This window comes from Notolepis coatsorum (assembly GCF_963971535.1).
Source record: "Notolepis coatsorum genome assembly, chromosome: 16".
Taxonomy (NCBI): domain Eukaryota; kingdom Metazoa; phylum Chordata; class Actinopteri; order Aulopiformes; family Paralepididae; genus Notolepis; species Notolepis coatsorum.
This window is the reverse complement of record NC_140180.1, coordinates 40,296,251-40,321,149: the sequence shown is the minus strand read 5'-3', so window position 1 is coordinate 40,321,149 and position 24,899 is coordinate 40,296,251. Positions and strand designations below refer to the sequence as shown.

Genomic DNA, 24,899 nt, shown 5'->3' with positions numbered 1-24,899 from the left:
AGCATTCTTGCCAAAAAGAGTTGTCATGATACCACAATTTTGACTTCGATACCGATTCGATACCGACTTCGATACCTTCATAAAAGTCAGACAAAGCTTTCCAAAAGCTCAAACAGTGAACTCCAAGCCCACGTGGTTGAACAAAAAATTCAAAGAAACAGACTAAGAAATTACGTAAACACCATGATCAAAACCGCAAAAAGAAATTTCATCAATGACAAAACTGAGGAAAACAAAAACAAACCATGTGAACTTTGGAAATTACTCAATAATCAACTAGGCTGCAGTAAAAAACTTAAAACCAGATTCTCAAACATAAACATAAAGACGGACAACACGCTCATCACAGACAAGCTGGATGTAGCCAATTACTTAAACATCTTCTTCACAAACATAGCCACAACACTGGTAAACAAACTACCCTCCCACTCAGGGCATTATGGGGTAGAACACATAGTAGCATACTACAAAAACCTAGGGGTCCACAAAGACGACTTCAAACTAGAAATGGTAACAACCGATGAGGTACTCAAAAGATTTAGCGCCCTCCAACCTAACAAGGCCACTGGCCATGACAACATCCCCTCCAAATTCCTCAGAGACTCAGCAGCCGCCATCACCCCAGTCATCACACACATAATAAACCTCTCTATAAAACAGGGACACGTCCCCAAGGACTTCAAAATTGCTAGAGTGACCCCTCTGCACAAAAAGGGCAGCAAATTAGACCCAGGCAACTACCGCCCTGTCTCTATTCTTTTTTTTTTAAACTTTGGCCATTTCCCTGGCTCTTTTATACGTTTATCGCATTTATACTTGGTCAAGTTCGACCGACAGAAGCAGGCTGAAAGGGTTCAGATGGGGGGGAAGACACTCTGGGAAAGGCACGGCTGCAGTCCGGGATTCGAACTCGCTCAGCCCCAGATCCGTGACGAGCACGGTTGTCCACGGCGCTGAAATAGCACTTGCGGTACGTGGTGAGCTACTGGAGCTCTCCCCTGTCTCTATTCTTACCTCCATCTCGAAAGTCATGGAGAAAATAGTCTACGAACAGGTCGAAAAGTACCTGGCGGAAAAAAATCGAATCTACGAATTCCAATCTGGCTTCAGAACGTCCCACTCCACTGACGCATGCCTTCTCTATTTGAACGACCACATCAAACAAGAGGTGAACGCGGGCAAATACTGCGGCATGGTCATGCTGGACCTACAAAAGGCCTTCGACACTGTCAATCACTCCATTCTGATTGACAAGCTAAAAGCAATTGGTTTATCAGTGAGCTGGATGCAATCCTACCTGGAGGGGAGAGAACAGATGGTGGAGGTTAACGGTACTCTATCCCCCCCCCCTCACAGTGAGCTGTGGTGTTCCACAAGGAAGCATACTAGGACCGCTACTGTTTCTTATTTATGCAAATGACATGTCGTCAGCCTGTGACTGCAACTTGTTCCTGTTTGCGGACGACTCAGCCCTGCTGGTCTCTGACAAGAACAAGTTGCAGGTTGAAAAAATCCTCCGCTCGGAACTAGGCAAAATCTGCATATGGCTCGCTGATAACAAACTATCATTACACATGGGCAAAACAGAGTCCATTCTCTTTGGTTCAAATAACAAACTCAGAAAGGCCGACGGCTTCTCAGTTACAGTGGGGGACAATATTGTCACAAGGAAAGACGAAATTACCTACCTGGGTTCCATCCTAGAGGCAAATCTTTCCTGTGACAAAATGGCATCCAATGTAATAAAAAAAGGTCAACCAACGAACTAGATTCTTGTACCGGATCTCCTCTCTGGTAAACAAGAATACCCTGAAGACTCTGGCAGGAGCACTCATTCAAGGGTACTACAACTATGCTTGCACCTCATGGTACCAAAGCACCTCAAAGGCGCTAAAAACAAGATTACAAACATCACAAAACAAACTGGTCAGACTACTACTTGACCTTACCCCCAGAACCCACCTCACCCCTGCCCACTTTGACAACCTAGGATGGCTTAGAGTAGACGACAGACAGAGTACAGCAACTTGCAATGGGCCTGGTCTACAAGATACACTATACGACTAAGGTACCCATGTACATGTCAAAATACTTCCCAAAGGTCAGTGAATACCACAACCACTACACCAGAGGAAGCTCAACAAATCATGTTAAACCCAGATTCGGCTCAAACAAGGGACTAAACACGTTTCGCAATTATGCCACATCAATGTGGAACGCCCTACCCAAAGCTGTAAAGGAATGTGAATCCCTACCCACATTCAAAACCGCTCTTAAAGAGCACCTACGGGAGGCTGCAATTCGAAACTGGCCACCGTAAATGCCCAAACCCCCCACCACCTCCTAATAGACAGTCTCCTCCCCACCGCATGTATATATTCTCTCCCCGCCGTATGTATATTTCTCTCCCGCCCACCAACCCCCTCCAAATGGACAGTCTCCACCCCACTGTATGTATATTTCTTTCCCACCCACCCACCCCCTCCTAATGTACAGTCCCCTCCCCATCATATGTATATACTCTGTCAGGATCTATGGGTAACAGTACTGTATATTTGAATATCGTTTATGTCACAAATGTATCAGTACTAAATACCTGTATGTCCCTATGCCATAAATGTCATGTATGTTGTGTATGTCATAAATGTCGATATGAATTGAAAATGGGGGACCCTGATGTAAACAAGACAAACGTCTTTCTCTGGTCTGCATCCCTTTAACAATTGTGTGTATTGAGCCGTACTGTATTGTACCCATTCTGCAATCTGTTAAATAAAGTTTTCATTCATTCATTCATTCATTCCACCAGCAAGTATCACGATACCGATTCTAAAACGATACCACAGCAAAAACCTAAACTATCTGGAATAGTAATGGAATATGATATTAGATGACATGGAACATTCTTTATTAATAAAATTACAACGTATTTTGACACTGTTGAAACTTAAATAATCAAAAATAATACAATTATTCTGGTACAGCTGCTGAGCTAGAGAGAGAGCTAATGCAGTGAACTAGTAAAACGAAACGTTCTCTATCTTTGTATACTGTGAATGGGACATTGAAAGAGTCATATAAAGCCATAATTGGAGATTGTCCAAATTATATTACTTCATTATTTGAATGGACCTCTGGACCCTATGGTAAATTAACTAATGACTGGCTTATACTTAAAGTGCCTAGAGTTTATACTGAACTGGGTAGATATGCCTTTGGCTTCTGTGCTCCTGAATCGTGGAAGGGAGGTATTGCAGGGGGCATTGAAATTATGTGCACAGGTGTCCATGGGTTGATTTAGAGCACTTGTGACCAAGCAGGTCACCACAATCTGTAATTGTTTTTAAATTATGTTTTGAGTGTTTTAAAGGATTCCATTTTTTTTAATACAGTTTTATTTATTTGTACTATTGTGTCCACAGTAGTACACATATTAGAGGTGGTGATCTGTGGAACAGTCTACCCCCAACAATAAGAGAATGCCCAACCTATAGTTCTTTCAAAAGTCAGCTAAAAGTATGGCTAGTCTCAAATCAGACCTATACACATTGATATAAACTATGTGAGGCTGTCTTAACACATCCTGCGGCAAGAACGAGTTACGCCGTTTTTGCCTGCCATGCGTTGAACGCCAAGAACGACTTACGCCGTTTTTGGGATCAATATTAAATTTTTTCGCCATGGCATTCATAATTCATCCAGCCAACCTCCGGACTCCAGCGGGACCCTGTATGAGATTGCAACGCCTCAATACCGCCGCCTGATGGATGGTCGGGCGAGTTACACTCTCGCCAAAACCGGAAGTGGATGTAGGAGATCGGCGTCAAATATTTGGGATCTTTTTCCTCCAGTCTCATCGGCGAACGGTAAGAGGACAGTAACGTTATTTTCAGCCCGATTGTTTATTCATTTCACTGCAAACCATCTGATCAATATATCAACCCATACTAAATAAAGCCGTTACTGACGATCAAGGAATTATAAATGACCCCCCCCCCCCTTTCCTTCACGCATGATGAAGCATAATGTATACCGATCATATGCATTTGAATTTTTTAATGTAGCGTGTATAGGAAAGAAAAGCCAATCGATAATCTATCATATGCGTCAGGGCCTATAACTCTCGTTTTTGGAATTACTGCTATACTGTCTAAAAACATACTTATATTCTAGACGGTATTAACACAACAATGTATGAATGAAAAAATTATAACGTTCCCACATCCTGAACGATAATCGATGTTGAATGGGCCATAGTAATGTCAATATAGCAATACAATTTAAAAAGTTATAGCCCTGCAAAGAAGGTAAACATCTCCATAGGCTTTCAACGGTGGCAGACTGGGTATATTGATGGATATAACCCATGGCGCCCAATGTGTTAATGAACATGTTTATATTTTCCCAGATGTATATGTATATTTTCTATGTATGGCTATAATTGGTTTGGTGCATTTACGTTCTATATGCATTTTATGTTCTATGAATGTTCATCAATGTGCTTGTCCCTCTTAAAACAAATAAAATAACTGAATGAAAGTTAAGATGCACTCGTCTTCTAACCTCTCCTTGCAGAGTGACGTAAGCACTGTTAATAAGCTAACACACCTAATACAGGACCAGGAATGACATAGGCCTTTGTATTTTGGTCCGTCAGAAAATCATAACCAATTCCCTTGCGTCGCAGGCTTTCTTGATGCAACAAAGGGTGCACTTTGCATTCTCACAGGTTTTGAGTGGCTTTATCATATACAGTACATGAGATACAGTACAAGAGGTGACATGTATTTTTTTGGAGAGTGATGGTCTACCGTCTACTACTTGTGGTAGCCTACTGTTGCTTTGCAGGTTCCCGGTTGTGTATACATTACGTCATGTCATTTCATTTGACTTGAGAAACATTTAATATTAGGCTACCTAAATGTAAAATCCATGCCACTTATTTGTCAAACATTTACCCTGAAATTGTTGAAATGGTCCAAATTCTCAACATTTCAGAGTCTGTCTGTTTACCGAGGGCTCACATCTTGACAAGTCACATTCGCTTCCTTGTGGCACCTGGGCAGCAGTAAACTGCCACTGTGGCTGTGCATGCGACTTCCTGCTGATGTGCCAAACGTGTCAGTCATACTGTGGTACATGAATTGTATTCAGCAAATTAAGGGTTTTTGACTTGTAACTTGTGGACATTTCCACTGCAACAAAAATGCCTTTTTGAACGAAGACATTCAAAGTCCTGCCATTACAGCTGCAGTAGAGAAATAAATAATGCCCCAATTAAAAATCTTTGTGATTGTTAAGAATGCATTTCCATGCTCATCACCGACACAAAGAGCTATTTAAAACAAAGTGCCCCACAGGGAGTCTAGAATAGGTTTTCCATTGTTAATGTGGAGGGCAGAACCGCAGCGAAACAGCTAATTTCTGTCTGCGTACAGCATTCCAGAGATCCCCTTTTACTGTTTCAAGTTCAAGTTTCTTTATTAGTTGTCATACAAAAATACAGAGTACTTTTATATAAAATGCTTCTTTCTGTTTTGCTCCAGAGATTGTGCTAGATAAAAATAGATAAGTATAAAATAAGTACAATAAGTATAAAATAGAAGTCAAGTACGTAGACAAAAGTGTTCAATGTACAATGCAGAGTAGAAAACAATATGCAGAGTTACAATACAATATACAGTACAATGCAGAAATGGAATGAGGTACAATTTAGGTACAATTTACAGTAAGGTGTGATGAGGTATGAGTTGTACTAGTGCAAATTCTTTACCAATCAATATAAAGTGTGTTAGGTGTCTAAAGTGGGTAAAGTGGGTGCTGCAGTGAGTTGTTTGTTTAAAGTCAGAGTGTGCGTGTGGATGTATGTGCTTGAGTGTATTTGATGGTTTGTTACATAGTGTTATTGTCATTTAGCATCCTGATGGCCTGGGATAGAAGCTTCTTCTGAGTCTCTCTGTGCTTGCCATGAGACTCCGGTATCGCTTGCCTGACCGCAGCAGTTCAAAGAGGCAGTTGTTTGGGTGGCTGGAGTCTTTGATTATTCTCTTAGCCTTACCCATGCAGCATTTACATTGTTGTAAATGTCTTGGAGAGTGGGAAGCCCACCTCCAATTGTGCGTTCGGCTGAACGGGCCACTCTCTGTAGTCTGCTACGGTCTTGTGCGGTGCTATTCCCAAACCAGGAGGTGATATTGCCAGTCAGGATGCTCTCTATTGTGCATGAGTAGAAGTTCTTAAGGATCTTCTGACTCACTTGGAACTTGCTTAGGTGCCTAAGGAAGTAGAGGCGTTGCCGTGCCTTCTTGATAACACTGTCAATGTGTGTGGTCCATGTCAAGTCCTCGGATATGTGGACTCCGAGGTACTTAAAACTGTTCACTCTCTCAACCGGTGCCCCGTCGATGCTGAGGGGGCTGTAGTCCCCTACTGGTGGGAGTTCTAGCCTATTCATTCAGTACTTGAGATATACAGTAGCTGTTTTCCTCTCTACTAAATTCACTTTGGTCCCCGGTGCCATGTTTAAAAGAGATTCAAAATATCAGACCAGAACACCATATTAAAAAGCATAATGCAGATAAACAGCAGGTTCTGTAAAATCGCCTTGACCTTGTTTGCTAAAGTGATCATGCAGCATGGAGTCTATGTTTTGTTGGCTAAATTGTGAAAGTGATTCTGCGTGAAGGGGAGTGAGAGATAAGGGCACCAAGCTGTGTGTGTGTGTGTGTGTGTGTGTGTGTGTGTGTGTGTGTGTGTGTGTGTGTGTGTGTGTGTGTGTGTGTGTGTGTGTGTGTGTGTGTGTGTGTGTGTGTGTGTGTGTGTGTGTGTGTGTGTGTGTGTGTGTGTGTGTGTGTGTGTGTGTGTATGTGCATAACCGTGTGTTGGTAGATGTGCGTGTGTGTGTGAATACTGTAGGTGTATGTGTGTGTGTGTGTGTGTGTGTGTGAATACTGTATAAGCGTGTGTGAATACTGTATAAATGTGTACGTGCATGTGTGTGTGTGTGTGTGTGTGTGTGAATGTGTGTGTGTGTGTGTGTGTGTGTGTGTGTGTGTGTGTGTGTGTGTGTGTGTGTGTGTGTGTGTGTGTGTGTGTGTGTGTGTGTGTGTGTGTGTGAGAGTATGTGCATAACTGTGTTGGTAGATGTGCGTGTGTAAGCATGTGTGAATGTGTATGTGAATACGGTGTGTGTGTGTGTGTGTGTGTGTGTGTGTGTTCCATCTGAGACTGCTGGGCAGCACAAACAGCCTTTTGCTTGATGACTCATGCTTCCATCTAGTGTACCCATCTATGTATACGTCTGTCTGTGTATACGTCTGCCTGTCCATCCATCCGTCTCTCAGCCTGCCTAATGGGAATGGGCCGCTATATAAAAGGGTGACCTTCACCTGTTTGTGACACCACAACACCCGCACCTCACCAGCACCAGGATACTGGCAGCACTGCACAGACAGCCACGTGACTGGAGAGACACAGCGATGCTGACGTATTGATAACGCAAAGGCATAATACAGATTGCTGCTGATAACAGACCTATTATACGTTCACACACTCTTCCAGACCGTGATTCACACTCACACACACACACACACACACACACACACACACACACACACACACACACACACACACACACACACACACACATTAATGGGCTGATGACAAACCATGTCGTAGCTCAACATTGTATTGCAATTAGCTCAGGATTTATTAACATGTCTATTTTATCATGTCTATTCTACTTATTTTATTTACCATTTACTATTATATTCTTGCACAATCGTAGCGGGCATGGCCAACCGCATTTCACTGTATGCCCTGGTATGTATGTGATCAATAAACCTCTTGAATCTTGAATGAATGTGGTGATGATGAATGGGCTGATGATGAATGTGATGATGAATGTGATGATGAATGGGCTGAAGAATGGGCTGAAGAATGGGCTGATGATGAATGTAATGATGAATGTGATGATGAATAGGCAGATGATGAATGGGCTGATGAATGTGATGACGAATGGGCTGAAGAATGGGCTGATGACTGTGATGACTGTGATGATGAATGTGATGATGAATGGGCTGAAGAATGGGCTGATGACTGTGATGATGAATGTGATGATGACTGTGATGATGAATGTGATGATGAATGTAATGATGAATGTGATGATGAATGTGATGATGAATGTAATGATGAATGTGATGATGAATGTGATGATGAATGTGATGATGAATGTGATGATGAATGTGCTGATGAATGGGCTGATGAAAACACAACTCAAGGGTCATAGAAACATGATCTACATGGTACGCCGACATGTACACTCAGAGAGCAGTAGTTCTAAAACGTTTGGCAACGTTTAAGTGGTGTGGCACTTGCCCCAGACACACTGCTCCAAGTCACACCTCGTTGTTGATTGCTAATCAATTTTATATAGTAAAATGAAGGTACTGCATACAGTCTTGGATATTTGTAAATTTTTACTATACACAATATATAAACATAGTGTAATAAAAAAAACATATATAGGCCTATATATATATAATATATATATATATATATATATATATATATATATATATATATATATATATATATATATATATATATATATATATATATATATACACACTGTATATTTGTAAGTTTCAGTGCCTTGGCACACTGTTTTGAGAACTGACGACACGCAAACAATCTTAGCATAGTACAAAACTGTGTCCGTGTACCAGACCCACCCAACACATACAGAACCTTGATATGTATGCAATGTAAAAAACACAAATATAAAACCAATGACCACACTTTCGCTAACTCTGCCCCTCCCCTCCCCATCTGCCCATAACCACGGAAACAGATCAAAATATTGAGAAATATGTGCATTGCAAAAGACAGGAAAAAACAAGCTGAGCAATCTGCCTAAAGCACCACCACCACCCTCTATCTCTCTCTCCCTACCTTCTGCTCTGACATGCAGTAACACACCACCCCGTCTGACGGTTATCGGCCATCTCCTTGGCTAACCCAGGGCTCGCAGCAGAGGTAAACAGCAAAGACACATGTGCGAGCATGTTTCCTGCATGTCCGTTCGCTGGCTTTGGGACGTCGGATGCCGTTACGGCTCTGCTCCTGAGGGATCACATTAGAATGTGGCGGATCGGGCCAAGGGCAAAAGCAATGATACTGCGGAGACTATGACCTCACAGTTTAAGTGTTGGTGAAATACACTGTAGAAGGGAATCTGTAACGCTGGTAGGGGTTTTATAAGGATTCGTCTACGTACAAGCCACTTCCTCTAGTTGCACATGCACGCACACACATCCTGTTTCAGCATGCCTTGCTCATCTTTCTGGAATGTGCACGTACTGCTTCTAAGCGCATTCAGCGCATGCGTGCATCCACACTGCATACAACGACCTTAAGGCAAAACGGTATATATATGAAGTATATCCAGTTGTGTGATGAATTAAATGCTTTTCGGTCAAATCGATAGGGAAAGGGCCACTGGACTCGAGGGGACCGTCACAGAATCCGGTGTTCATGGGAGAAAATGACCTAATGAATTAGTCATGGGCTCCTTTCTATATTTATTTTTAAAAGTCCATTGATCCAGATAGCACTGTCGCACCTTATGAGTCATCCCCCCTCTTCTTCCTTCTTCTCTCTCCTCCCTCCTTCACTTAAGCCCCCTCCCCCCCTCGCCAAGGAAGGCAGACCAGTGTTGTTTGTTGGACTGACTGAGAGTTAATTTGGGTTGGCAGTGTGGTTGTCTGTGTGTAGCTAGGCCTATACGGTAGCTTACCGTTCGTTCAGTGGCTCTCATTAGCTAGTATCCCCTCGTCCCTTTCTCTCTCTCTCTCTTTCTCCCACTGCTTATCTCGCTTCATTCTCAGGCCAAAAATAGCTATGTGTGGAACGGCCAAGCAGTCAAAAATTCTTTCCAGCTAATAGAATTCACCACAAAAAACTAGTGCAAATAAATCACTGCATTGAAAGAACACCCAGTTTAACAATTTTCAGACCTCATTAGGCATTTTGCTTCTCCGTGATTCATTCCGCCATTAACATTTAGCCCTGAATTAGCCGGTGGGGTTCCTCAAGGAACGGCTGATGCCGATATGACACGGCGTAGCATGACTTGAAATCTCTTGCTTCCAGCGAGCCAGTCGGTCAGTCACTCATTCATTCGGCCATTCATTCCTTTGCCGTACGTGTTAACAGATAAATCACGTCACAGGCTACAAGGTCAAGTGCTCCGAGTGTTCTCATAATACAGTAGCTCGTCAAAGAGCATGGCTAAAATAAGATGTGGGTTTGGCGAAGGGGCAAGTGTAAAACCATTTTCTATAGAGTGTGGGATGATGTGTAGAGTAGAAGTATGTGTGTGTGTGTGTGTGTGTGTGTGTGTGTGTGTGTGTGTGTGTGTGTGTGTGTGTGTGTGTGTGTGTGTGTGTGTGTGTGTGTGTGTGTGTGTGTGTGTGTGTGTGTGTGTGTGTGTGTGTGTGTGTGTGCATACTGTACGTAACAAGAGTAATGGTACCCCGACCATGCCTGGGTGGCCATGTGATGCTTGGTGGTGGCTGAGATCCAGCATGCAGTACAGGAGTCCAATTACCCTCCAGAAAACCCACATTGTTTTTCCTTGCATCTTTCTCTCTCCGACGGCACACAGTCTTGTTATTGTACTCTGGCCTCCATCTCCTCCTGCGTCGCACGTTTCCACCGACATCAAGCCGCCCCCGTTATATCATTCTTTCACAATAGCAACCCGAGACGCGACCGACATAACGGACTCATACCGACGTCTTTTAACATGATGGTAATACTGACCTTCGTGGCCCATCTTGACGGTGGTCTCCGCCGTGGAGTTGTTGTAGATGAGCACCGCGGAGGCGTTGAAAGCCGCCGCCTTGAGGATCTTCTCCTTGAAGGTGCAGTTGCCCCGTTGGAGCAGCGCCACCCAGTGGAGGGTCCGCGGGGGCACCACGAAGCGCGTGTGGGGGTCGCAGCCCTGTCGCTCCACCACTGGAGATAGAGGGAGAGACGCAGAGGTTAGATGGGAGTTGAAGAAGTGAGTTAAAAATCCCTCCTAAAAAGGTATTTAAATATACATATAAAAGGTGTAATATCATCGGATAGGTACATTTACCAACACACTTCTCTCTCTCTCTTTCTAACATGCACACAATCTCTACCTCACTCTCTCAGTCTCTCTTACTATCACACACACAATCGCATACACATGGCCTTCACTCCCAGACATATCCATCTACACACAACCCCTCTCTCGCTCTCTCTCCACATCAACTTGTACACACATACTGTACTATATGCACACACACACACACACACACACACACAGCTGTCTACGTCATTATCCAGATACCTCTGTACATCATATCTATAATTCCAAATTTCTCTGCGATTCATATTATGTACGTCAGTGTTCCACTTGTTTTGTCTACTCTCCTGTATAAATACTTATACTAGCTCATCATTCTACAGAGATCTAGGCTAGGGCCCTTGCTGTAATCTAGGTATATTCTGTCAGTAAACTATCATTTTTTTTTTTTTTTATCTTTCCCCCCCCCCTCCTTTTTCCTCCATTTTTCTCCCATCCCAATGTTAGTCGTTATGCCAATTCCCAATCCCCTTCCTGGTCACTGCGCACCTACCCCCTACAGTCGGTCTGGGAGAGTGGAGGCTATCACATGCTTCCTCCGACACATGTGTAGCCAATCAACCGCTTCTTTTCACCTGGCAGCGCGGACTCTCACTGAGAGGGTGTAACGTGTGGAAGGATCACACTACCCCCCTTAGATCCTTTCCTCGCTGAGCAGGCGCCCCGACCGAACTGTAGGAGTCGCTGTTTACAACGACCAGGACCCACCCACCGGCTTTCCCACCCTCTAACACTGCCAATTGTGTTAGTACGACGGCCCGCCATTACACTTGGTTTTACATAATTGATTGTGCTTTGGTCTGGTACATGGTGGGATGGAGTTCAGTAACTTGCTATTCTGTGAATTTCTCCAGACCTCTCTTGATAAGAGCCCGAGGTGAGGCCAGCAATAAGCAACCCTATCCTCACTCAACTCCAAATCACACATCAGACCAACATAAAACATTTTAACAAAGTAATGCCAAGTGGGGCTCTTTTGCCTAGAGGTTGCCGTTTGGCGGTTGCAGATTCTACCTTTAACTGGCATACTGTATATCAGCAAGATATTTGATTGTTTGAAATGAGAACCATGTAGACTCAAACCAAGTAAAATTTTGTGGAATAAGCACGTAATTGAATGTTCGAGTGAAAGTGGTCCTCACCATTACTATTAATACAGACCATTAAAGTATGTACTTATTCCATGTAGACTCAAACTTGGTTTGAGTCTACATGGTTCCCATTCCAAACCATCAAATTTCTTACTGATATGACCTTTAAAAATAAAGTCAGTTGAACTAAAATCCTTAAAAAGGGAAATTCCAAAGCAACATTCAACTAATTTAGCAGACCGAGGCATAACGGGAGACTGCAATTCGAAACTGGCCCCTATAAATGTCCTAACCCAGTTGTACAGTAAATGACCAAGTATATCTCTGGCCTGACAATTATGTACAGAGCTGGCTGTGGGCAAATTTTACTCTGTAATCAAGCAACTTAAAACACAGGAGAGACCAATTTTCCAGATGCTTTTGGCTTGCCAAGCAGTGTTCCCAGGGTCACATTGGAAAATGAAGACCACCGTCGTGTTCCTCGTTGAAAGGTACCACCTGCCAATCAGAGGCTTCAGAGAGGGATTGTCCTTTAAAGAAGCCAGTTCATTTCACTCCTTTAACAGAAACACTGCTGCTCAACTAATTCACTGTGGTGCTTTTGAATTAGCTCAATCTGTAGCGGGGCTGTCCATCAAGCTGGTAAACATGTGACTGCACAAGAGGAAACTATAGTGGTCTTTGAATAAATGTAGATCTCATGGGAAAAATAGAGATTGGGTCATCAATTAAGAATGACACAAACACAAGTTGGATGGTGGAAGAAAAATAAATATTGTGGTCCATTATTGTTTAGTGTTTACACAAAGCCATAAAGGCTGAATACTTAGGTGAGGCTAGAAGGCATTACAGTCTCACCGTTTACCCATCAGTGTGAATGTGCTTGTTTAGTGTAATTAAACTGGAGTTAGTCGTTTACTAGTGTAAACAATAAACTGGACTGGTCGGATAACACAGAGGCCCTCTACAGGAAGGGACAGAGCAGGCTGTTCTTCCTGAGGAGACTCAGGTCCTTCAACGTGTGCAATAGACTGCTGCAGTCATTTTACCAGTCTGTAGTGGCCAGCGTCCTCTTCTATGCTGTGGCATGCTGGGGAGGCTACATCAACTCAAGGGACACCAACAAGCTCAACAAGCTGGTGAGGAAGGCTAGCTCCGTGGTGGGAGTCGAGCTACCTAGACTAGAGGTGATGGCAGAGAGGGGGATGAGAAGGAAGCTGGCTGCCATCATGGAGAACCCCTACCACCCCCTCTACGACGAGCTAGTCAAGATGAGAAGCTCGTTCAGCCACAGACTCGTCTCATACCCCCCCGACACTCAACTAACCGCCTCGGACAGTCCTTCATACCAGCGGCCATCAGGCTCCACAACAGTGGGCAGCGACTAGCGGCCTCCAGGCTCCACAACAGGGGGCAGCGACTGCTGCCAGACATTGACCTAGGACTAATAGGAACCCAAGGAGGACAATAAAACTACCTTAGGCATACTGCACCTTATGTGGATACTGTGATACTGTGAATAATGTATATTTCAGTGGATACTGTGATACTGTGAATAATGTCTATTTCAGTAGATAGTAAATTATAACACTACCTTATGCATACTGCACCTTATGTGACACTGTGAATACTGTGAATATATTTTCAGTTAGTTAGATAGTAAATTATATTGACCTATTTGTTTACACTGCTTGTGTTGTTTTTACTACCTGTACCCCCCCCCCCCCCCCCTTCCCCCATGCTACTATGATGCCTGAATTTCCCCAAGGGGATCAATAAAGGAATATCTTAGCTTATCTTAATACAGAGAGAGCGAGTTGGAGAGTGGACAGTAACTGTTGTGAGGACAAAACACTCATCGTGTGGAAAAGACTACTAGCTGAGAAGATGACCTACTAACTGGACACAGAACAGAATGTTGTGCAGGACACACGCACACACACACAAGGGAACAATCATTGCAAAAAAATTGAAAGCAGACCAAGCGCAAAACCAGGAAATGAGCAAGCGCAGAGAAAAGAGGGTAATTCTCACCACTCCATCACTGGCTGCTCATTGTAAATCAGCGACCCTATTGTTTCCTAGTAAACCACTTTTAAAATCCAGGGCAGCCCAAAGCGATCGTTTCGGTGGCAAACATCACGTGTGCTTTGCCCCCTGTGGATAAGGTCACCAATAAGCAGGGCAATCCGAATACAGATGGATCAACTTGTCAGCCTACTTTTATAGCCTACCCCCAAGCCCTAGCTTGGGACGCTCAGCAGTGCAGAGCGAGAGAGAGAGAGAGAGAGCGAGAGAGACAGAAAATACAAGGTCACAGTCATTGATTTGGTGTTGACTGGAGGCGATGGGGTTGTATTTCTGTCTATTTAAGCATACCTCTATTTCTCGTAAACACTCAAATCTGTTATTACGGATTTCTGAATTTCACAGTGCGTCTAATCATTGTGCTGTTAGCTATGCTGGCTTGAGTGTACACATTGTCCGTCTGTCTGTCTGTCTGTCCGTCCGTCTGTCTGTCTGCCTGTCCGTCTGTCTGCCTGTCCGTCTGCCTCCCTACCTACCGATATTCACTCATCCCCTTCCACACTCTTTGGATCCCAGAGGCCGCCTCCCTTCATTACAGGCTTTGCTGCGCAGTGGGGAAGCTGCTGGGTCTCTGTGCTGGCCAGCTGGCCCACGTGCTGACAGACATGTCTCTACAACGATGTGCTGAAGCACCTGAACCCTCCTGGCTCCCGATGCCACGACTCGTTGTGTGTCCGTTCTACACGCTTCCTCTACATGTTCACTCCGAATCCAGAGGTGCTTGTAGTTGTATTTGCCATCCCATTCTAAATGTTATTGCAGACCAATCCTGCGCTCAGAATCATACATAAAAAAGCAATCCAATTAGGCTACATGTCAATTACCACTCCCCCCCCCCCCCCCCCCCCCTCCCACAATATTAAAACCGTATTCTCATTGGTCCTCAACAGTGGAATGAAGAAAACGTCTCCACCAATTCCCATCTGAACATCCCGTTTCATTCACCAATACATCAAACCACACTTAAGCAAAACACGTGTATCATGGTCTGAAAGTAGGCTACATCTGTAAATACAGCCACCTCAGTGTTTCTGATGGAGCTTTTTTGGTTGCAGTGGGTGCGGCTGTGCGGGAGCATTTCCTGTATTTACTGGAACTGTCGTTTGCTCATAGACCCATTTCCACTCTCAGTTCCAATACCTACTACAGTGTAAACAACGTGTTTCTAATTTTCCTATGGTTGTTTGCATTTGGCCATATTGTATTTGGGGGGGGGGGGGGGTCATATTAGGGAGACATGCAGAGACGGTGCCATTCTGTCTATTATATGAAATAACTAATTGTCTTGTTTGTTTGAGTACGTTTTGTCCCAGACTTAACATCGATAAGTAGCTAAAGCTTCTGGGTTTCTCAGATTAGGCTGAATAATAAGGCGTGTGTTGAATTGGGGGGGGGGGGGGGGGGGTCAAGTGTTCCTTTACTAATCCCCTTGGGAAAATCCAGGTGTCATAGCAGCATGGGGGATGGGGGAGGGGAGATACAGGCAGGAAAAAGATGATAATGTATATGATAATAATAATAGGGGGGTGGGGTGCCGCTGTGAGAGTGTGGGGGAGACATGGACATTCTGTATCCTGGTCGGTAAGCACAGGTGCACCACAGGGCTGTGTGCTCTCGCCCCACCCTCTCTACAACAATGACTGCGCCTCCGAGCCATCCCTCCATCATACTAAAAAACTGGGTTGGGTCTATGATAGGGCTTGGCAGTAAGAGCAAAAATAATCACATCACTATATTGTTTCCCATCAGTCACTAACAATAAGCTAAAGTACATTAAATGCTTTAAAGGCCAATTTCTACTTCCGACTTTAACCGCATGCCGATGATGTTATGATCTGTACTGCTCAGCATGGCCATGCTTGGCTGATGGTAGCACTCCGTTCCGCTGACCACTGGAACGGAAGAAGCATGAATGGTGCTGACGTAGAGTCCGCCACAAACCTCCCGTACTACATCGCCCCTCCGTAAGGTGTCTGCCAGACTGAGCATAATCAGGTCTTAACAGTCCACTGACCAGGCCTCTGTGACCCGACCCTCTTTGTGCATCTGCAGCCTACCAGAGTGGCTTGTGGCCCTGCAGTCCGTTACTTACCCCTGTTCTCTTTAACCGTCACAGTCACTTCATCCTCATAATAATATCTCATGAACATTTCCAAACACCCTCTTTTGGAATATTGCCCAGATTAAATTCAACGTAATTTACAGCATTCTCCTTTTTCCAAAGGAAGAAAAGGAGGAAGGTATTGTATAAAAGCAGAACATTTTCAGCGAATGTCACCTCCCTCCTGTCCTCTTATCCAGATAGCTAGCTTCCGACAGAGAACTCTCGTCTGGGAAGGTGTAGAGAGAGCCAAAATGTGGAACCTTAATAATGGAAATGTTAATATGGAGTAAAGTCATCTTGATTATTAGCCAGCATTACTGGGATATTAGCAGTACTGTCCCCCGTCATGCTGTTCTAAGGCCAGTCCCTCCTTGGGAAAGTGACTTTTATGCATAATTGAACCGTTCTATCAGCGGTAAAAGCTGCGGTATAGGCAACTTTGGAGGAAATTAGCAAGAATGAGTTTACCTGCCTAGCAGAAATAGAGTAAGGTCTGCATCACTTTTCAAGGCAGGCCAAAATGCAGATGTTTTTGGCCTGCCAAGCAGTGTTCTACCTACGGTACGTACAACTCTTAAAAGTATGTGCATTGCATTTGTGGGGTATCACTCTGGAATGGTCTGGATGGGAGTATAAAATTAAGCAATAATATCAATCAATTTAAAGGTAGCTATAAATAAGCACTTATGGACACATATAAGAGAGAGGAGCTTGAGCAGTAATGTGACTGCCTAATACATATTTGTTTCTCATTTGGATATATAAAAAACTGTACTTTTATTTTATTTTTCATTATTTGTTATATTATTTTTATTTGTATTAAATTATAATGTAAAATATTGTAAGGAAGGGGCAGGGCTTGATACGTTTTTTTTTTTTTTTTACTACCCCCTGTTCCTTCTCGAACACGTATTGTATGGAAATAGTCTGACTATTTACCTTTTTGTTTTTTAAACTTGTTTTATGTTTCTATGTTCGAGACAAATAAATATCAAATCAAATAAAAAATATCGGAAAACTAAGACCACAGTCATGTTCCTCATCGAAAGGTACCACCTGCCAATCAGAGGCTGGGAAATATTTTTTATTATTATAATTTTTGTATTTTAAATTCAGCTTAAAACTGCTGGTGCCTCTGGGAGTCCATGTAAAACCTTTGTTGCGTGTGCATGGGCTTGATAAGTGATGCAGAACATGCTCTATTTCTACTGGGCAGGTAAACCCGCTCTTGCCAATTTCTACTGCAATTTTAAGTTAAAACGTATGTGATGTACTTTTTGACCACTAGTTGAAGGAATTGGTGATATAGTGCACAATAAGAGAAAAGGAGTCCCTGAAAACTGTATGACATGTTCTTCCAGCGTGGACACGAGGACACATGACACAAGCACACCACAACAACACAAAAAGAGTGCACTGGAAGCATGTAAACATGTCCTTGTGCTTCAAATCTGCATCGGAATCTAACAAGCAAACTGCCTGTCAATCAAAGGAGGTTGGACTCGTTAAAACATTTAATTTAGGCCTATATGTATGGAGTGGGTCTAGTTTTCAGCGACACGTTTACCATTTCATGACTTGCTAGTAGGGATGTCCGATATTATCGGCCTACCGATATTATCGGCCGATATTGGCATTAAAATGTAATATCGGAAAATATCGGTATCGGTTATTTCTTTACATTTATTTAACCTTTATTTACCCAGGCAAGCAAGTAAGAACAAATTCTTATTTTATTTATTGTCAAAAGTATGCATAATGTTGTGTTAATTCCACAACAAGAGATATGTAATGTTAATGACCTGAAATTATTCCGTTTTTGGGGGGGGGGGGGGGGGAACCCGCATATATCGGTATCGGTTGATATCGGTATCGGAAATTAACACTTTGATTGCCTAAGTCTAAATTCATGATATACCATCCGTTGCCAGCTCTATTTAACATGGAGAAGTTCCCCTTCTTTGCAGGGCTATAACTTTTTTAATTCTATTGCTAGATTGCCATTATTAGGGCCCATTCAAGGTCCTATATGTATTGTTCATGGTGTAGCAACGTTAAACTTTTTCATTCACATATTCATACTAAAATATGGTCTAAGGTATAAGTATGTTTTCATCTCTTTCTGCAGCTTTCTCCAGAACGTGATTTATAGCCCCAAATGCATTATATTGATGATGAAATACAGTTTGATAGCAATCGGCGCGATATAAAAAATTCCAACTGGACGTACTTCTGGAAGTTACTACACGTCATCTGATGTTGACCGGATGGGCGAGGGGGCGTTTATAATTCCGTGGGCAGCGTTATACCATTCATCTAATGTGGGTCATATGTTCATCAGATCAGTTAATATCGAACACGGTAATATTACACGCTAAAACTCACCCCAGTCTCCTCGGGCCGTTGGGTGATCAGCGTGGGGTAGACAGTTTTCCATTATGGGATGTCGAAATACCCGGTCCATTTCCAGGTTGAATAATAGTATATACGTCCAAATCATGTTGTTTATCGAGTTATTGGCAACGGATCGCTATGTATTGTGTCGAGCTCGAGTCCCGGGACCTATAGCGAGTGCCCGGAAGTAATATGGGTGATCATCACTTCATCCACATGACTTCCTGTTTGCCGCTTCTGCCGATCGGCCACCAGATGGCGCTCTTGAACCGCTAGAGGATTGAGAGGAGCTCAGAACTGTGTGTGAAGGCTGCAGAGGGGAAATATGATTCCGATCACAGATTTTTGAAATATTGATATTAAAGACGAGTTAGGGCGTCCTCTGCAACTTTAGCATGGCTAGGAAAGACGCCTAAACACGTTTTCGGCACTTAAAGTGTTAAGAGTTGGACAATATCGGTAGGGTTGGGCACCAAGAACCGGTTCTAATAGGAACCGGTTCCTAACTTCCGGTTCTGGAAGTAACATATTTGCATTTCGATTATTAATTTCGATTCTTAAAAAAAAAATTACTTTGTTAATTAATACCCTAGTTACAGTACAGCAACCAAATTAAACTGTATCAAGTCAACTGACAATGTGAATAGTATGAAAAAAATTTAGATTTTTCAAAAAAAAAGAAATTCTCCTGCGAAATAAGCTGTGACCTGTTTTGACCTACACCTCAAAGAATCGGAATCGAGAATAGTTTAGAACAGGAATCGAAATGGAGAATCGGAATCGGAATCGTTCAAATCCAAACGATGCCCAACCCTAAATATCGGTGTATCGGATATCGGTAGAAAAGCCAATATCGAACATCCTACTTGCTAGTGATAGCCAAGGTTAGTATTAAGAGGGTAGTGCTGGAAAAGGCAGAACACAGAAACACAGAAAAAGAGACACAATGATGACATGATGATTTTTCTCAACATGCTACTGATATGTTCATTTCAGTGACATTGGAAGCCTGGGGTGTGGGGAGAGAGAGAGCGAGAGAGAGCGAGAGAGATCTAAATATCAAAACTGTGACAATGGGATCAAATTGAAGCCTAGGCTTGTAATCTGACCTAGAAAGGTACACTGACACAGGCACGCAGAGATGCACACCTCACCCACACAAGCTGCATTTCTTCCTGGGCTAAAAGCTGAAACCTTGAGAGTTCACCACTGTACACCACACCGTCAACGTGACTGAAAACAACACTGAGCATAACGGACGCAGTTGATTAGCCAGAACATCCTGGGGACAGGATGTATCCAAGAAGTCCGTGCTGCCGCAAAATACTCGTTAGATTGGCCAGACCATAATTGAGGGTCACTGGGAGAGTCAGTGAGTCATTTAGTGGTGTCAAGTTAACATTTACAGTAGAGTCCTCTCACCTCAGCCCTCAGTGGGGCAGATTTACTGGTGGCATGCGGCCCAAAACCCAGTAAGAGTGTTGTCTTATCTCCACATCATATTGTTGTTTTACCATTTAAGAAGGAGTTTGTGTCACTAACTTGTGACACCTTTTTTTTGTGGAAGATTTAAATATTCGCTAAACCCTTGTGTTGATTGATCGTGGTGTTGCCAACAGCAATGAGTGTAGAGCAGCACACTGACTTGGAGCCATGAGACAGTTTGCACTAAGGGAACCGTTGCAGGAAGTGAGTGTGGCAAGACTGAACAAGACCGAAAAACACTTTCCGCACACTCAGAACTGACATCAATGATAACATGCAAGCCTATGTCCCGAAGCAAACCCCTTTCAAAAGAGCACACCCGTGAAGATGACCTGGAGTTGTTTGAAATGTTTGACTTAAACTTTAGAATTTACAATTTCCAAACTTACAATCTTTACTTGTTTTTATCTCTTGGATTTCTAAGGATTTCTAAGAACCTCAGGCAAGGTGGGTCAGGTTGGTGTGGTGAAGACGTGGGGTGGGTCTGGGGGGGTTGAAACCACACATATTCCTCATTGAGCAACTCTCCCTCTTCTCTTTGCATAAAACAGATTTTGACATTAATTTCAGAAAGGGAACCTGTATTCTCACGTTTACGTTGCAACGTTTGCCTTGCCACATTAAAGCTAAACTGGACTATATCTCCAAAATGAGAATTACAAACCCATTATGCTTTATACAAAGAAAATAGTCACTAGTGTCAGGTATCAACACTATCGAACACAGCTTGTGTCAATGAGTCCAGGAAATAGCAGACTCTGCGATTCCTTCAGCTCCCCGTTCCCCATTGAATAATTTCCCTCGAGGCTCTGTTGCCCTTGTTCTAATTAGTTTGTGTGTTTGGGAGGGAAGCATTGTGTTTATTCCATAGCCTCATCAGACTCAACATGCTCACACAGGTAGGCGCCTTAGAGGCCTACTCCACCAAGTAACAGTCTTACTCAGGAATAATGACAACGTCGCTGCAGCATTTGCAAAAGAACAAGGTCAAAGGGCAATTGCAAAATATTCGGTCTGGACCAAATCTACAGATCTCCTCATTACAGAACAGAGGCCGTATGAGAGCGAGCATTGTTATTGTCCTTCTGCCCGTAGGATCGTAACCGCCTTCAGAGTGCTACAGCGCATCAATGTTGTTGATAGTAACATAGATGACATACTTGTGGTTAAAGTATGTACAGTGAACATTATGAGGGAGAGCATTGTCTTCGCCCCTCTAACGAGTGGGATCTTCTTTCACCCACATTCAGTGTGATATATTCATGTTGTTTATGGTCAGATTCATCACATACTTTGTCTTTGATTTGCATGGACTAATTTAGCAAAACACTTGGAAGCCCACACCAAATTCTCTGCGTAGTGCGTACCCACTTCAAAGAGATCCGCCCGAGTGCAACACAATGCAACAGACCGCTATGAAAACCCGGAAAACAGATGTCAGGTTAACCGTGAACAGTAAACAGAAAGATGGGTCTCTGAATGACAAAGCAGGAGCCTCTTTTGAGTAAACACAATTGAAAACGGCCTTGCTTGCGAGACTGAGGACATTTAACGGCACATTTTGTCTTTAATGTTGCAGAGAGACGGGGAAGCCTGGTCTTAAGCTGCCCCTCATCCTCCGTGCTCTGGAGCTGCCCGTGGATAACGGGAGGAGAACACAATGAAAAAAATAATACACTGCAGACTAATAGCCGGATACTCTAGCGCCACACTGACTGTCGTTAGTGCCTCTCTGCCGACTGTTATTTTCAGCATTTTAGATTTTGCAGAGATACAATTCTTAACCGGACCTGCTTTAATGTTGCTTGGTATCACAGTGATGAATGGCGCATTTCAGAAAAGGACAGTGAGGCGGCGACTGGGTGGCGCAGCGGACTAAGCGCTCGTCACCAACGCGAGAGACACTGGTATCGAATCCGGCTGTCAGCGTTGCCTCCGGCTTGGCCGGCCGTCATACTGGCTCAATTGGCAGAGTCAGCGGGAGGGAAGCCGTGGGTGGTAATCTGGTCGTTGTAAACAGCGACTCCTACAGGTCGGTCAGGGCGCCTGCACAGCGAGGAAGGGAGATGGTGAGGGTAGTGTGAGCCTCCCACACATTACACCTCACCAATGAGAGTCTGCGCTGGCAGGTGAAAAGAAGTGGCTGGCTGACTCCGCATGTATCGGAGGGGACATGTGATAGTATCTATCAACCCTCCCTAGACCGACCAGTGGGGGGCACATGCGAGCAACGACCAGGAAGGGGAGGGGGGAATTGGCATGACTAAATTGGGATGGGAGAAAAACACAGAAAAACAGGAGCAGAAAAAGTAAAAAAACAGTGAGAATGCAGGTATCAATGGTGTCCATTCTTACTCCCCACGCACCCCCCCCCCCCTCCCCCAACATAATGGTTGGATGTAGTGTAACTGAGTCAGTGTGTCAGAGATTTAAAAGGAAAATACTGCAAAAACAGTATTACAGTATATACAGTATGTTCGTGGAACGAAATAGTAAACTTATATCTCAGTCATATGCATGACTGCAGCTACACAGCTTTTTGAATCATTGTAAAATATCTTTGTATGACTTGTTCTCCTTTTTTCCAATGCTGAAGGACTCGGAGTACTGGTCATAGTAGCCCGGGATGAAGTTAATTAGCCTACATCCCTACCAAGTCAAACAGTGCCAGGGTCACTTGCCAAGTGACCAAGTGAGGCCCTTCAAGCGCTGCAAATCACCCGGCTCAAGATTCATGCGACAACGCAATACGGTCTCTGACAACATGGGTTCTTGTTGGCCAAGAGTCCTCACAGTGAGGCACAATGCCATCGGCTGGTTCTCCTGCATCATGACACTCTTACTGTGTCCCTCCCAGTAAGTAAGCTTTGACCCTCAATTACATTTAGTGGTGGGTGGTGATGAAATGTAGCAACCGCAGATAGGCGGAGGGAATTCAGCCAGTTCCTATTCCCCCGATTGATCAGGACTGTGGGGTGATGGCACCCGGTTAATGGCCAGAGATGGGAGGAGGAGAGGAGGAGAGTAGCTGAGGAGAACAGTGCTGGGAGGGAGGAGGGGAGGGGGCGCAGGGAGCAGATTAATCCGAGGGACTTGTTCATCTTTACAGCTCCTCCAAAAAGAACACAAGCAGCTTGGTCGCCGAACGTTTGATCTCCCCACCATATGTCCACAGCTCTGGGAGGCTGCTGGGGGTCCTGTGCTTTAGACAGCCAGCACACAAGTGTGGAGAGTGAGACAGGAAGCAAAATGCCCCCAGGAGGAAACGCTATGGCTACATGCAAAACAGGATGTGCTAAATCAACTGGCTTGTGTTTCAAGAGATTTTTTCTGTCTAAATCTTGAGTGGGGGGTGGGGGGTCGCATTGGCGCAGTTTAGAATGGCTCTCGCAGGCATACACTGCTCTTGTGTGAAGAGATGCAGTACAAACACTCGGTAGCCCGTTAATAAAACAAACATCAAACACGTGGACCATTCAAAGTTTACGAGAAGATATAATGTAATGTCAAGCTCCGGTAAACAACAATGAACATGAGCAGTGTGGGACTTGCTGTTTGCATCAAGTACTGGCTGATAACAACTAGGGATGTCCCGATCACGTTTTTTTGCTCCCGATCCGATCCCGATCATGTGATTTTGAGTATCTACCAATACCGATATTTCCCGATCCGATCAATTTTTTTTTACTTTTTTTTATTCTTTTTTTTTTTACTTTATTTTTTTTTATTCAACAAACATGACCATGTTCACGTCTTAAACTCATACTGAGGCGTTAGTTTTGGTTTTAAATTGCATATCATCATTCATTTATTTATTGTCACACAGAGCAGAAGAATTTTGCCAAAACAAACCAATAGTATCCAGCTGCAGAATGGCAGACACACTCTCAGACCCAAACGCATTTCCTTTGATTTAATTATACATCAAATGATTTATGTCAAGGATTGCAATGCCTCGCTTGAATGAAGTTAACTTTTCACCTGGATAACGTCAACATTCAGGGTGAATGTAATGTGAGAAATTGGGATAAAAAAATTAAATAAAAAATAATAATAATCTGAGTGTGGCTGGTCTGCCGTTCTGCAGCTGGATACTATTGTTTTGTTTTGGCAAAATTCTTCTGCTCAGTGTGACAATAAATAAATGAATGATGATATGCAATTTAAAACCAAAACTAACGCCTCAGTATGAGTTTAAGATTTTTTTTTTTTGTCGATCCCGATCTTCGGAAAATCACGTGATCGGCCCTGATCCCGATCACGTGATTGGATCGGGACATCCCTAATAACAACGTACGATCAAAGTGTGATCAAAGTGCAGACAATCGAGAGAAAAAACGGAGAGCGAACCAACCAAACACAAGGGTCAATGTTCTTTGGGTGAAAAAGAGGACCGCTGTGCTCTGTCCATGGTCGGGAATGTGGCGGTATATGTGCATTTATATAGCACTTTTTGTGATTTACCAACCACTTAGAGCATGCTCAAGGGCATTTTCCACATGAAATCGGGAGGAGCCGGAATCGAACCGGGAACTTTCAGATAACCAGACGATGAGCTCGA

General features: G+C 43.6%; 1 protein-coding gene across 5 annotated transcripts in view; it reads right to left on the bottom strand.

Annotated features, from left to right (window-relative positions):
- The window catches only part of rnf130 (ring finger protein 130), a 91,942-nt gene that overhangs the window by 58,135 nt on the left and 8,908 nt on the right, over positions 1 to 24,899 (bottom strand). For all 5 annotated transcript variants that reach the window (XR_014620641.1, XM_084331930.1, XM_084331928.1 and 2 more), the window contains exon 3: positions 10,825 to 11,019. Coding sequence is in view for 4 of the 5 variants with exons in the window: in XM_084331930.1 (XP_084188056.1) it covers positions 10,825 to 11,019 (195 nt within the window). In the remaining variant the exon portion in view is untranslated. The remainder of the gene's footprint in view (positions 1 to 10,824; positions 11,020 to 24,899) is intronic.